This window comes from Hemitrygon akajei, chromosome 30 (genome assembly GCF_048418815.1).
Source record: "Hemitrygon akajei chromosome 30, sHemAka1.3, whole genome shotgun sequence".
Classification (NCBI taxonomy): domain Eukaryota; kingdom Metazoa; phylum Chordata; class Chondrichthyes; order Myliobatiformes; family Dasyatidae; genus Hemitrygon; species Hemitrygon akajei.
In genome coordinates this window covers 8,566,451-8,582,454 of record NC_133153.1, presented here as the reverse complement: position 1 = coordinate 8,582,454, position 16,004 = coordinate 8,566,451, and the positions used below count along the sequence as shown (strand labels likewise).

At 39.4% G+C, this 16,004-nt stretch overlaps 1 protein-coding gene across 10 annotated transcripts in view; it reads left to right on the top strand.

Annotated features, from left to right (window-relative positions):
- arnt2 (aryl-hydrocarbon receptor nuclear translocator 2) overlaps positions 1 to 16,004 on the top strand; it is a 383,517-nt gene that overhangs the window by 198,313 nt on the left and 169,200 nt on the right. For all 10 annotated transcript variants that reach the window (XM_073032942.1, XM_073032941.1, XM_073032949.1 and 7 more), the window contains 2 exons: positions 3,015 to 3,091; positions 14,137 to 14,271. In XM_073032942.1, the coding sequence (XP_072889043.1) occupies positions 3,015 to 3,091; positions 14,137 to 14,271 (212 nt within the window). The remainder of the gene's footprint in view (positions 1 to 3,014; positions 3,092 to 14,136; positions 14,272 to 16,004) is intronic.

The window sequence follows — 16,004 nt, the reverse complement described above, 5'->3', positions numbered from 1 at the left end:
TAAACCTAGCAATTATAGGCCTGTCAGTTTGACGTCAGTGGTGGGTAAATTATTGGAAAGTATTCTTAGAGATGGTATATATAATTATCTGGATAGACAGGATCTGATTAGGAACAGTCAGCATGGATTTGTGCGTGGAAGTCATGTTTGACAAATCATATTGAATTTTTTGAAGAGGTTACGAGGAAAGTTGATGAGGGTAAAGCAGTGGATGTTGTCTATATGGACTTCAGTAAGGCCTTTCACAAGGCTCTGCATGGAAGGTTAGTTAGGAAGGTTCAATCATTAGGTATTAAAATATTGAAGTAGTAAAATGGATTCAACAGTGGCTGGATGGGAGATGCCAGAGAGTAGTGGTGGATAACTGTTGTCAGGTTGGAGGCCGGTGACTAGTGGTGTGCCTTAGGGATCTGTACTGTGTCCATTGTTGTTTGTCATTTACATTAATGATCTGGATGATGGGGTGGTGAATTAGATTAGGAAGTATATGGATGATACTAAGGTAGGTGGTGTTTTGGATAATGAAGTAGGTTTTCAAAGCTTGCAGAGAGATTTAGGCCAGTTAGAAGAGTGGGCTGAACGATGGCAGGTGGTTTAATGCTGATAGGTGTGAGGTGCTACATTTTGCTAGGAATAATCCAAATAGAACATACATGGTAAATGGTAGGGCATTGAAGAATGCAGTAGAACAGAGTGATCTAAGAATAATGGTGCATAGTTCCCTGAAAGTGGAATCTCATGTGGATGGGGTGGTGAAGAAAGCTTTTGGTATGCTGGCCTTTATAAATCAGAGCATTGAGTATAGGAGTTGGGATGTAATGTTAAAATTGTACAAGGCATTGGTAAGGCCAAATTTGGAGTATTGTGTACAGTTCTGGTCACTGAATTATAGGAAAGATATCAATAAAATAGAGAGAGTATAGAGAAGAATTACTAGAATGTTACCTGGGTTTCAGTACCTAAATTACAGGGAAAGGTTGAACAAGTTAGGTCTTTATTCTTTGGAGCGTAGAAGGTTGAGGGGGGACTTGATGTATTTAAAATTATGAGGGGGATAGATAGAGTTGACATGGATAGGCTTTTTCCATTGAGAGTAGGGGAGATTCAAACAAGAGGACATGATTTGAGAGTTGGGGGCAAAAGTTTAAGGGTAACACAAGGGGGAATTTCTTTACTCGGCGAGTGGTAGCTGTGTGGAACAAGCTTCCAGTACAAGTGGTAGAGGCAGGTTCAGTATTGTCATTTAAAGTAAAATTGGATAGGTATATGGACAGGAAAGGAATGGAGGGTTATGGGCTGAGTGCAGGCCAGTGGGACTAGGCGAGAGTAAGCGTTCGGCACGGACTAGAAGGGCCGAAATGGCCTGTTTCTGTGCTGTAATTGTTATATGGTTATATGGTCTTCTAACTTGTGGTGTGGCACAATTCGCTAATTGGAGCCAGGCTTATTCCTAGCCAGTTTGATGATATGACCAGTTTATTTATAAATCTGAATGAGGTTTCCCAGCCCATTGCAGTGAAGGAAGTTTCTCTTCTCCATTGTCTCACTGATATGAAGGCCTTCAGGGATGTGCTTGGCTGCTTACACTTGTTTTATGATCTTATCCGTTGTTCCCCTGAGGCATAGGGAAGTACTTCTACCACCTAAGAGCTGTAAGAATGGCTTTACTTAGTGCTGCTGCCTAGCTTTAATCTACCACTGGCCACTCATGATAATGAGCTAGGAATTAAATGACAGCAGTATGGTGATGATGCCAGGTTCCTGATACCATGTTAATGGCTTAGCACCACAATTCTGTTTGCATAATGCATTGGGTGAAACAAGCCTTTTTTTTTAGTGACCATTTTCTAGCATTGATGGAATTTGGTCCTCTGATTTTTGATATTTTACTGTACTAGTATAATTTAAAAGGAGCTTGTTTGCATTATTAATACATCCTAGGAAAGTAATTAATTCTTCATCATGCCAATGTGCAAAACTGAAATTGGTATCTTCCAGCCGTCAAAACCTCCTAGCCTGGAGGCCTGAAAATCACTACAATGTGAGCATTGGATTTTGCTTGACCAAGGAACAGATGTTTCCACACATTGAAGCTCCCAATTTTAACTTTGTACTCCCCAGACTGCATTGACATTCACCAGGAATGCATTTTTTTTAGTGAAAAGAATTTTGGAACTATTAGAACTTTCACCAACAATATTAAATTTAAAATATTTAAAATTGTTTCAAATCACTCTTGAGACTCTTCCATCTTTTTTCTTACTCTGCATCAGCTCTTCCAACTATTACATCAAACTCTTTAATTACTGTCTTTATTTGTAGCCATTAGTGGGTGTAACTTCAGTATATGGTTATGGCCTTAGGTTACAGATCAACAGTGATATTTTGAATGGCACTACGGCCTGTTGCTGTGTTCCTAATCTCCACATTCCATAATTCCATCCATAAGGTTCCCTTCCTCTCTTGTGCAACACCCAATTCTTTCACTAAGCTTTTGTTGTCATCTTAAGTGTACTCTTTGCTGTGCACTCTTTGTTTGATTAGCCCTTTGTGCAAATTCAGAGCATCTTTACTGCATAAATGGAGTTTTCCTTAATATAAACATAATAAGTGCTAAATATATTCAGTCAGTCACCAGTTAAATAACAAATCAGTATATGTCCAAGCCCAAAGCCTAAAATCTGATCTATAAAGCAAACTAGAGCAAGTATTTGGGATTCTTATCTTAGGTAATTAGATAATTTTATACATTATTTTAATACATATAACAACATATCCCCATCTTCATTCAATGTCGAATTATGTATCATGTCCATCATGCGGTTGCTTTATAAGAGCAATGTGATTGATTCACATTGTTACTGCAGGGTGTATACCAGAACAGTGGATATTTTGATACTTCGCATTTTTATTTGGCAAACACAGTGCAACCCGCAAATTCTGCTGAAAGGTTCAGAAATAATCGCAGTGGGGTTTGTTAATAATAACAGCATGACGTATTCTTTGTTTGGCAGGAATGAACATTCCAGAAGAGGAATCAGATGGTGGGCAAAGCAGTAAATTTTGCCTAGTTGCAATTGGACGACTTCAGGTACTTGACTGCGAGTGTTGAGGAAATCATGTAGTTGTACATTTTTACCAACAAGGCTCTTCAGTCCACTTTCAATCAAACCAGTACACTTTTATACTGCGGGGGAATAAAAATATGGATAAAGCAATAATTTATCCAATCTTTCCCTACACTCAATTTCCGCCTTTCCCACAGCCCATACCAGGCACTCATATTTCAAAAAAAAAGGAGTGTTAAATGGGGTGGTTTTGTAGTCTAAGACCAACTTATTTTTAATATTTCGGTCTACATCAAAAATGTTTTCCAAGAGGCCCTGTTTTACCACACTGAAGCAATAAACTGAGATTAAATTTTGATAACTGTAAAATTATATGAAAATCTATTTGTCTTTCATTATTAATTACATGATGATTTAAATATTTACTTAAGTGCTCTTTCATTGTTACAGATAGATTCACATGATTGCTTCAAGAGTTGTTTTCAAAGTAACAATATGGTTGATTGTAAATTAGAAACAGAATTAGGAACATAATACTGGACAATTTTCTGAATGTTTTTGTAAAATTATTTTAGTATGAAGAATTCCAGTAACCTTTTAAGTTGCACATTTAAATCATGCCATAAATACAGGCTTCTCCTTTCAGTTGTAGTGTGGAAGTGTCGTAACAAGTTTATCCAATGGATTACATTTATTCAGTTCTGCCTGTTTTGTCTTTTGAAGCTTACGATTGAATGTGTTCACATCACCAGTTTATGAATTGCATTTCATCATTGCAAATTAAAACATTTCACAGTGAGTCCTCCACCATCTATATCGCTGGGGTCACTGTTGACTAGAGTCTCATTTGGAGCAGCCATATAAATATTGTTGCTACAGGAACACATCAGAGGCTGAGTAATATTCAGATTTTCTTGCAACACAGAAAGAAGCCATTTAATCTACTGAGTTTATGGTACTTTTCCACTGCAGAGTAACTTGCCTCCCAAGGCCTCCCACCACTAGAAGGCATGAGATAGGAGTATGATAGAATACTATTCACTTGCCTGTCCAGGTGCAACACCATCCAGAACAAAACAGCCTGCAAAATTGGCACTTCACCTGAAACATCCATTTCATCCACCACGATTGTAAACTCTGCAGTGGTATCATCTATAAAGAGCACTGCAATTACTCACTCAGATCACTCTGACAACACTTCCAAAATCTAGTCTGTACTGCAAAGGGCAGAAAGAGCTTGAGAATGCTTGCAAATTTCCCTCCAAATTCTATGTTGCAATACTGATTTGTAAATCTACCATTGGTACATCTAAGAACTGGAATTTCCTTCCCAATAGTGCTTGTGGGAACAGGTTTAGAAGGCTGCAGTGGTTCAAGAAAGGGGCTCAACATCATTTTTTCAAGAGCAATAAATACTGGTTTTACTAGCAAACTCTACAAATCAAGAAATAATTCCTCTAGATATTTTGCCATTTACCTGAAATCTAGTTAGTTGCACACCCTCCTGGCAGTAGAAATGGTGTTAAATTCCATGCATTTTTGAACAACTCTATCAGTGACCAGTTAATCTTCTTATCTGTAGTAGCAATAGTCTCAGTTTTACAAGTTTCTCCGTACAAATAATTTCTACAGATAAGTATCCTTTGCTTCCTCTCTAGATCTTGGTATTTTCCATAAGTGATAGTGAGGTGACCATGATTGGACCCAATAATCCAATAGAGGCCAAACCAATGGTTTATAAAAATGTAGCTAATTTTCTTGCTTTTGTGTCTGTGCCTTTATTGTGAAATTCCGAATTTGATATACCTTTTAAACTGCCTTGTCAATTTTGAGATTTTGTGATTATGAATTCCCAGGTTCACCTATTCATATATTCTTCAGTATATATATCTATTGCTCTTTTCATCTTAATTTGACCATGCATCATTGCACAATTATCTAAATTCTTTTTATTATTTCCATTATAGTTTATTTCATCTCAAAGCTTTGTATCATCTGCAAACTTGGAACAACAGTTGTGGTCATAAACTACAGCCCCTTCATCTATTCCTTGCATCACTCTGCCCTTTTCTCCATTCTAAAACGTTGCTGTTGGAATTATTATGATGTCTTTTCTGTGACATATTTCATAGCCATGCTATCACTGTCACTGATTTATTGGCTTTAGTTTTTCACTTTATTAGCATTGCACTTTATTGAAAACTTAAGTCCATAAACATGTAAAGTTATATATGAAGGAGATGGGTGTTCACTCATGAAGGTGTGTGTCTTCGTCATTTTGTAAACAGTTAATTCTAACTTTCTTTTATGATGATATGCCAAATATTTTTGGAATTTTAACCAATTCTGAACAATGGCATTGGAGATAGATACTAATCACAAAGCCATGTGTAAATTAAAAATCAGTTTTAGATATGTAACCACTCACAACATCAAACTTTAAGCCAGTGATTTGTATCGATCCTTTGAATGCTTAACCACTTAGCTACGTGCAATGGTAAGGGAGATCCCATTTTAGGAGAAACTTGTCATCAGTAATTGGCATAATGACTTAAATTAGCATGAGCACACACATTTAAAATGGTAAAAACTGACACTGACTTTGTACAAACTTGTGATAAAACGTATTCATTATAATGAATCATTAACTGAAGTTTAAGGAAATAGGCTTCAATTATGCTGTTAATGTTTAAACAAGCACTGCCTCGGGGTTTTTGGAATTTCAGCAAGTATAATCTTAGGCAGTTTTGCTGACATACACAGTAAGTAGTACACGTGCCAGTTCCACAGAATATGACTAAAGATTGAATTGCTCAATTCCGAATATATTTTGAGCACTGACATAATTTTGACTAAGCACATACAGTATGTGTAATGAATAAGTGTAAGACAAAGACTGCTTACTAGTAGCATATAAATGATGACAATTCCAAGCTATCTCAAAAATTCCAAAATCCAAGAAAATTCTGAAATCCAAGACACTTCCGGCCCCATGCGTTTCAGATAAGGGGTACTGAACTTGTGCTACTTATTCAAAACTAAGGATTTTGATGGATGGATGACTTTGGGGCTATGAAGAGAGGTGGTATTTCTCCATCTGCTTATTGAGTTGATGGAATAAATAGGGGCATAGCAGGGTACCTGAAACATGTAGAACATACATCCTGCACCTTGTGGGATCCTTACGATTTTCTTTGCAATTATCAGCACAGTATCTGTAACATTGTTCTTGTTATTCTGTTTCTTACATGCCATTTTGATTTGGTAACTGCTTACATTTTTATATTTTAATTTAAGAAAACCTCTGACTTCTGCTGTGGTGATATTTTCCCTAAGCTCTAAAGCTTGCTCAGTTATTTTCAACTATGAAATGGGGCTGCATTAGGTACTTTCAGTATTAATTTTAAACACATATTGATCACAAATATGATTTTGTGAGTCTCTTACTGTATTCACTTTGAAAAGGATTCCAATAAAACCTACAGTACATCATATATTCATTAACTTTAAATGGCCCTATACATTATGTCATTTTCTTCAGAATATCCTGTAAATGGAGCGTCTTTTTGTAAATATTTGTTGAACAAAAGATTTAGTTCAGTAAGAGCATTTGTTGAACACTTCAATTAGCTTTCTTAATTTACTTTTAAGCTTTCAATTCAGTTCTAGTGCTGCATAACATTCTTTACTCAGAGATTTTGCGATGACTCCCTTGATATAGTCACCAGGAGATAGTTTAGAGCAAGCAAGGTGCAGTCATACGCTGTATCCAATATTGTGGGCCGAGGGGGCTGTAATATGCAGTAATGTTCTATTAAGTTTACACTGGCTTTTAAAAGAATCCCATCAATCCTGTTCCCTTATTTATTTTGCTGCAGTTTATTCTCTCTCATGTGCCCACCAGCTCATCCTGATCCTCCTCACACTCATCTATATTAGATGCAATTTGCAGTAACCAATTAAGCACCAACCAACATGTCTTTAGAGTTAACAGAACATCTAGGGGAAACATGCAGTCAATGGACAATCTACATACTCCACAGAGACAGCTCCAGAGCTATTGGTCACTGGAGGGGTGAGGTAGCAACACTTTGTGTAGGATCAGGACAACAATGACTATTTCTGTTATTGAATTCCACTGTAAACATTAGTTGGACCTGAAGCACAAAGCCTTGTGTGCAACAAGGTGACATTGATCCTTCCAAGCTTGAGTTGTTGGTAAGATGTCAGTTGAGGCAGAGCTGGAGAAATTGGGTAGCCATTGACAGAAGGGCGGGGCGGTATCAGTTGGGATCTGTGGAGTGGTGTGGACATAAGGTGGTAATGAGGATGCATCATAGGTTGAAGAAAGGCACAAAATCCTGACTTCAGATGCTCTGTGTGAGGAAATTGCACGTCCACCCTGTGACTATGTGGATTGCTTCCAGGTGCATCAGTTTCCTCCTGTATCTCAAAGACGTTCAGGTTGGTGAGTTAATTGGTCATTGGAAATATACCCCAGTGTGTAGGTGAGTGGTAGAGACTAGGTGGGGTGGGGGGAGTTCTCAGGAATGTGATGAGAATCAAAAAAAGGATTATAACATGATTAATGTAAATAGGAAGTTGATAGTCAGTGTACACTTAGTGGGCCAAAGGACCTGGTTCTGTGTTGCATCTTTCTGACTCTTCTTATTTCTATACTATTGAAAAGACAATTTACTATTAACTTTCCAGACAATTATACTGATCCCAGAGGGGAGAAAAGTGGTTTTGTAAAAACCAGCGCTTCAGTATCTCAGACAGGCTCTCTCTCCAGTGAGGGAGGGAGAGGTCACTTCTGCAACAACGAGAACAGAGACCAGCAACTTGCTGGTCTGATGTCACATCTTCCGCTTCACTTCTCCAAGCCCCAGGTCACAAGGACCGACAGGCTCTTATCTCCATCAGAAAGAGAGACTCACCTCAATAATAAGCAAATGTTTTGAGAGGCTAGTCAAGGACTACATCTGCAGCACACTACCATCCACACTGGACCCCCTACAATTTGCCTACTGAAGCAACCGATCAACAGATGGCGCAATAACCACAGCTCTACACACCGTCCTTACATCTCTGGAGAAGAGGGATACTTATGTGAGAATGTTGTTCTTGGACTACAGTTCAGTATTCAACACCATGATTACCTCCAGGCTCGACAAGAAACTCAGAGACCTTGGCCTTCACACTGCCTTGTGTATCTGGGTCCTGGACTTCCTGTCAGATCGCTGGCAGCTGATAAGAGTGGGCTTCCTCACCTCTGCCCCTCTGAATCTCAACACAGGTGCCCCTCAGGGCTGTGTACTAAGTCCCTTCCTTTACCATCTGTATACCCATGACTGTGTCACCACCCACAGCTCCAATCTGCTAATTAAATTTGCTGATGACACTACACTGATTGGCCTAATCTCAAATAATAATGAGGCAGTCTACAGAGAAGAAGTCATCACTCTGACACAGTGATATCAAGAAAACAACCTCTCCCTCAATGTGGCAAAAACAAAGGAGCTGATTGTGGACAACAGGAGGAATGGAGACAGGCTAGCCCCTATTGACATCAGTGGATCTGGGGTAAAGAGGGTGAACAGCTTTAAGTTCCTCGGCATAAACATCAACGAGAATCTCACGTGTTCTGTACATACTGGCTGTGTGGTGAAAAAGGCACATCAATGCCTCTTTCATCTCAGACGGTTGAAGAAGTTTGGTTTACGCTCCCAAATCCTAAGAAATTTATATAGGTGCGCAATTGAGAACATCCTGACTGGCTGCATCACTGCCTGGTATGGGAACTGTACTTACCTCAATCACAGGACTCTGCAGAGAGTGGTGCAGACAACCCAGCACATCTGTAGATGTGAACTTCCCATTATTCAGGACGTTTACAAAGACAGGTGTGTAAAAAGGGCCTGCAGGATCATTGGAGACCCAAGTCACCCCAACCACAAACCGTTCCGAGGTCATACCATCCGGGAAACAATACCACAGCATAAACGCCAGGACCAACAGGCTCTGGAACAGCTTCTTCCACCAGGCCATCAAACTGCTTAACTCATGCTGGTACAACTGTATTTCTGTGTTACATTGACTATCCTGTTGTACATACTATTTATTATAAATTATACATTTAGATGGAGATGTAACAAAAAGATTTTTACTCCTCGTGTATATGAAGGATGTAAATAATAAAGCCAATTGAATTAAATTCACTGGAGTACGGGAGTTTTCTCCAATAGTAGCGGGCAATTAGCAAACACACCACCTGCTGTCTCATTGTTGCAATCTCAATGTTTCAGTCTCCCGATACACTTCAGTTGGTGAAATTGGTGAGGAATGAGGACACACACGGGCCTGCTCCCCAGCTTCTAGCTTCCCAGCCCCAAGGGTGCATGTCTTCATGGAGAAAGCAAAGCGCTAGGCTGCACAGTTGATCCGAAAACTCACCGCTTGCAAAGAACTGTAGTTTGAAATGTAGCTCACAGATACTGAACAACAACCTTGAAAAGAGAAGAAAGGCAAAGAAGAAGAGAAGTAAGCTGTACCATGGGTGAACTGGAAGAAGTCACCTGGGTCTGCAGAATTTGCTGGCGCCGTATTTCTTCTGATATATTAATATTTGAAAGATAGGGGAAAATTAAAGATAATGTGAAACTGACACAGAAAAGGCACAAATTGAGGCCAGCATAGATAGACCATGATCATATTGAATTATGGGGCTGGCTTAAGGGACTAAGTGGCCTACAACTCTTCCTATTTTCTTGTGTTTATACCGTTCAGTTTTTCTAATCCCATGTCCCTTGTGATGGTGATTATTGCAAGGTCTTGTGTGCTATTTGAAACTAGCCCATCAGAATTCTATCAGATATTTCCCTGCCGTCCATTGTGAAGCTGATGCAAAATATTGATCTAACACATCTGTCATTTCCTTGTTTCCTGACTGTTCCCCAGTCTTGCTCTCTAGGGGCCCTACACTTACCTAAATTGCCTTTTTCTTTTTATCTGTCCTTTGCAGTTTGTTTCAATATTAGTCAAAAGAACCAAGTCAGGGTTTTGCGTCCATAGATGGTTGTTTTCCAGCATTACAGATGCTATTAAAATACAGTGACCTTGCTTGCTTGGAATTAGGTATCCACAGTCATTGGTATCTTTTGCATTTGCTGTAAGGAAGTATTTATTTGTAAAAGGTTCACTTGGAGCTTGCGTTATCCTTGATGTGAAATCATAATGTATTTAACATTTTCAGAAATTCTGACAAATCAACCTATTAAAATGTCAAAGCAGTAGATTATCTTGATTTTGTTTTGCTGTAAATATTTTTTCTAACTGTTTGTACTGTTAACAGCTTTGTTTTTATTTAACCTTAGTTCTACCAATCTGGTTGTACTAAAGCCTGCAGCACCAAGACGGGTAGATAGAGTTAGGGAGCAGATGAGTGGTAACACCATAAGATATAAAAGCAGAATGAGGCTACTCTGCCCATTGAGTCTGTTCTGCTATTCCACTATGGATGATTTATTATACCTCTAAACCCCATTTTCCTGCCTTTTTACCATAACTATTGACTCCTTGACTAATCAACAACCTATCAACCTCCCTTTAAATATATTCAATGACTTGCCATAAATAACAATTTAATTCCAGATTAACCACCCGTTCATTAAAAAAAATCCTTCTCATCTCTGTTCTGAATGGATATCCCTTTATTCTGAGACTCACCCACTGCAGGAAACATCCTCTCCATATTAATTCTATCTAGGCCATTCATTGTTCCATAGATTTCAATGAGATCCCCCATCATACTTCTAGACTCTAGCAAGTACAGGCCAGAGTCATCAAATGCTCCTCATACATTAACTGTTTCATTGCTGAAATCATTCTCATGAACCTCCTCTTGACCCTTTCCAATGCTAGCACATCATTTCTTTGATAAGGGGTCCAAACATGTTCACAATATTCCAAGTCTGACTGACCAATGCCTTATAAAGCCTCAGCAGCATGTCCTTTCTCTTTTATTCTCGTCCTCTCAAAATGAATGCTAGCATTGCATTTGCCTTCCTTACCACCAACTCAACCTGCATGTTAATCTTTAGGGAATCCTGCACAAGGATTCCCAGGGCCCTTTGCACCTCTGATTTTTAAATGTTCTTCTTGTTTAGAAAATAGTCTATGCCTATGTTCCTTCCACTAAAGGACATGACCATACACTTCACTGTGTTCCATCTACTACTTTGCTCTTTCTCCCGATTCTATCTCCTTCTGCAAACTCCTTACAGTTTCCTTTCTTCTGCCTCTCTCGCTTCATGAACAGTGGAGTGACATTTGCAATTTTCCAGTTCTCTAGAACCATTGCAGGATCAAGTATTTCTTGAAAGGTCATTACTAAAGCCTCTACAATCTCTTCAGTTACCTCTTTCAGAACCCTGGGATGTAGTCCATTTGGTCTAGGTGACTTCAACCCTTTCAGCTTGCCAAGCATATTCTCCCTAGTAATAGCAACTACATTCATTTTGGCCTGCTAACACCCTTGAATTTCTGGCAAACTGCTGTCTTCCACAGTGAAGACTGACACAAAATACTTATTAAGTTCATCTGCCATTTCTTTGACCCCCATTACTTCCTCTTCAGTATCATTTTCCAGTGGTCCAGTAACCACTCTCACCTCTTCCACACTTTATACGGTATATCTGGAAAAACGTTTGATATTATTGGCTATTTTACCTTTATAATTCAACTTTTCTCTGCTCATGTTTATTTTAGTTGCCTTTTGTTGGTTTTTTAAAGGCATTCTAATCCTTGAACTTCCCACTATTTTTTGCTATATTATATGCCCTCTCCTTTGCTTTTATGTTGTCTTTCACTTCCTTTGTCACCATGGTTGCCCCACCTCCTTTTTAGAGTAATTCATCTTTGGGATGTGTTTATCCTGTGCCTTCCAAATTGCCCCCAGAAACTCCAGCCATTGCTATTCTGCTGTCATCCCTGCTAGTGTTCCCTTCCATTCAACTTTGGCCAGCTCCTCTCTCATGCTTCTGTAATTCTCTTTACTCCATTGTAATACAGTTACATCTGACTTTATCTTCTCCCTCTCAAACTGCAGGTTGAATTCTATCATACTATGATGACTGACTCCTAAGAGTTCCTTTACCTTAAGCTCCCTAATCAAATCTGGTTCATTACACACACAATCCCAAACTGCATTTCTCCTAATGAGCTCAACCTTCCTGCATATTGAAGATAGTCATATAGTCATACAGTTATATCCCCCATGACTATTGTAACATTCCCGTATTACATGCCTTTTATTTTTCTCATTGAAATTAATATCCCATATCTTGGCTGCTGTTTTGGGGCCTGTATATAACTCCCCGTCAGGGTGTTTTTATCCTTGTAGTTTCTTAACTGTACCCACAAGGATTCAACATTTTTTAGTCCTATGTCACTTCCTTCTAAGGATTTGATTTCAAAGATACAAAGTATATTTATTATCAAAGTATTTGTACAGAATGCAACTCTGAGATTCATTTTCCTGCAGGCGGCTACGAAACAAAAAAAATAATGGAACTCGTTCAAAGAAAGCAGCAAACTCCCTCAATGTGTGAAAAAACAACAGATTGTGCAAACGGCAAAAAGCGAGTGCACCACACATAGAATATCAAACATCAAACCAGAAGTCTAGGAGAATTCAGTTTAGTTCAGTTCAGCGCCTCTTGCTGACTGCAGGCTGCAGAACCAGACTTCACCCAACCATCCAGTCCTCACTATCCAGAACCTACTAACACATTCAACATGAACCTTAAAGTCCCCCAGAAAGAGTCCACAGCCACAAGCCTCAACGATCAATCCTTGCAATGTGGAACTCAACACTCCTGCACTTTGCTCCAAAAGCACCTTGTGAGAAAGGGAGGAAGCAGGTGGATGATGTTGAACACCTTCCTTCACTCTACTTGTCTTTATCAACTTCAGCCTTGCTCGACGCCTCAGTCAGAGAGAAGCAGTGGAGTCGATCATGGTCTCATGCCCCGCTTCCAGGCATCCAGGCTACATAATTCACACCCAACCTTCCCGAACACCTTAGGAGACAACAAAGTGGCAGATCACTCAAGCAGCCTAAAAACATTGCATTTTTTACCAACAGAGCCACCCCACCCCTTCTGCCTGTCTGTCTGTCCTTACAATGTATATGCTTGGATGTTAAGCTCCCAATTATGATTTTCTTTCAGCCATGACTCAGTGATGCCCACAACGTCATACCTACCAATCTCTAACTGTGCTACAAGATTATCTACCATATTCCATATACTGCGTGCTTTCATATTTAACACCTTCAGCCCTGTATTTGTCACTCTTTTCGATTTTGCCCCCATGTTACATTTCAACTCAATCCACTGACTCAATTTTGCCTTATCATCTACCTGTCCTTCCTCAGTCCCACTATACATTGCATCAACTTGTAAACCAATAGCTCCATCCTTTTACTCCAATTCCCATCCCCCTTTTGACTTTAAATCCTTCCCAACAGCTTAGCAATACTGGAATATGATTTTATTAAACAGGAAGATTTGATTAGCTTTCTCCTGTTGCTGTATTTCTCTCCAAGCAGCCAGGTGCTGTTTATTGAACGGTAAAGAAAATATGGCAACAGGGGAAACCACTGTTTTCTTCATCACTTCCTCCCCTACATGGTAGTGCAAAGGAGCAGGTGCATTTTATGAAATTGCTTGATTTTAAGATAAATCTGAATTTGGGTTTTTCCTCCTAGTATTAATTTTGTTACCATCTAAAATGTATTGCATAATTCAATGTATTTTATGGTTACCTCTCTAGGATGCCCTTCTGCAGAGTTTTTGATGGCAGATGAATTTAAATTGGGGTTTGAGTGTGAATGTGGAAGAGGGTTATTGTGCCTTACAGGAGAGGGGCCTTACTCTTCTATTGAAAAATAGGCTGAATGCACAACTGAACTTTACTTTGAAGCTTGAAAAAGTAATAACTTTTTCTATTTTTAATACCCAATTACTAGTCCCATTTTATTTAATTCTGATAAAATGTTTCTCAGGTCACCAGCTCACCTGTGTGCATGGATATGAATGGCCTCACCATCCCCACCGAGTTCTTGTCCAGGCATAATTCAGATGGACTCTTCACGTTTGTGGATCATCGATGCATCACTGTTATAGGCTACCAACCGCAGGTTAGTACCTCTGATATAGTATTTGCAATCTTTGTCAAAGGCCTTCTCATAGACAAAGGATTTTCTCCATAGCTCTAACATCTGAAATTTATGCTGATTTCATTAACCCTTTATAGCACTGAAGTACAACATGAGCATAAGAGCAAAAATACTTAATGAAGGCAAATATATTTAATAAGCAGATCCACTTGGAAAAGATAGAGGCAGCTCTGGAGGCAAACATAGGAAGGTATTAATCCAGAGAAAGTTGCAAATTGAGTGTGCATTTTGTGTTGACCTGGCATTTTTGTGGTGTGAATTGAAGTCTCAAAGGTGTAGGACAGTAGTGCCGTGGCATGTACGGGCCAACTCAAGGCAGCAGGGCCTGGGTCAGAGAACAAACCGAAGTCTGGACGACTTAAGCACTAGCACAGATTGAAAGGGTGCGGTTGTCGAGGCAGGAGACGAGGGGCGGGCCGGTTCAGCTCACTGCTTCACAAGGTTTATTCGTCTCTACACTGAACTGAGGCTGTGGCCTGCAACTAATGGGCTCCTGAATTGGCTGCAGTGATGATGGGCTTTGTGGCTGTGGACGCACTTACATGATCTTCAGTTCTGAATGTTAGTTGCTTACTTTTATTGTTTGCATGATTTTTTGCTGCACATTGGGTGTTTGCTGGTCTTTTTTTAATGGGTTGTATTGGGTTTCTTTGTTTTGTGGCTGCCTCTAAGGATACAGATCTCAAGGTCATACATACTATTCATACTTTGATAATACTTAGTTTATTGCTATTTTCATTTGGTTTTATATTATTCAGGATATTTTATGGCCCCAGTGCATGACAATGTATGGCACGCGTAGCCAATCTCATAGGCAGATTACAATGTCCAGCATTAAAGTCGCCCAGCAGCAGCTGGTGCTGGTATATTGTAGAACAGAATTATACCTGCATTTGTTCACAGAATTCTGTGACACAAGTATATTAGTAAAACTAAGTAAAGTCTTAAAACTGAACCAAAGTCTAAAGGGAATAGTTGATCTTCATTGTACTGCTTTATCGTCAGAGTGAATGGCTTATTTAGTTCAGATTTCTTCTCTGCCAGTGCCATTGCCAGTAAGTTCATTTAATACACACAGCAAATTAACTAGAACAGATGAATAACTTGGTGATATGTTGTAGTTGCAACCTATAGAAATTGCTGAATCACATGTCTAACAGGTGTGAGATTTCTGCTCCCTGTCTGGACAAGTTTGAGGACTGCAGGGAGGATCCCTAGCATCATGACACAAGGAGCCATTCAATTAGGGTGAGAAAAGATAAATGTAGTAGTCATAGGGATGGCATATTTAGGGAATAAACATGGTCCTCTGTTACAAAAACAGAGCACTGAAGGCTGTGTTGCTTTCCTGGAGTTAGTTTAAGAATTGGTGAAGAACTTAGAATAGGGGGAAGAGGGTAGTGATTATGGTCCATGTAGGCACTAACTCCAGCAAGGAAGGAGGTTCTGATGAATGATTATAGGGAGCTCAGTGCAAATTTGAAAAGCAGAACCACAAGGGTGATAATCTCTGTATTATCCTGAGCCACATGCTCATGAAATGGTAAATCTAATGAGAGAGATGAAGGCATGGCTCAAAGATTGGTGTGGGAGAAGTAGGTTCCAATTCTTGGGACTCTGGAAGGAGAGCTGTTCCATTGTGATGGATTTCATATGAACCATGCTGGGACAGTGCCCCATTAAACCACGCAACT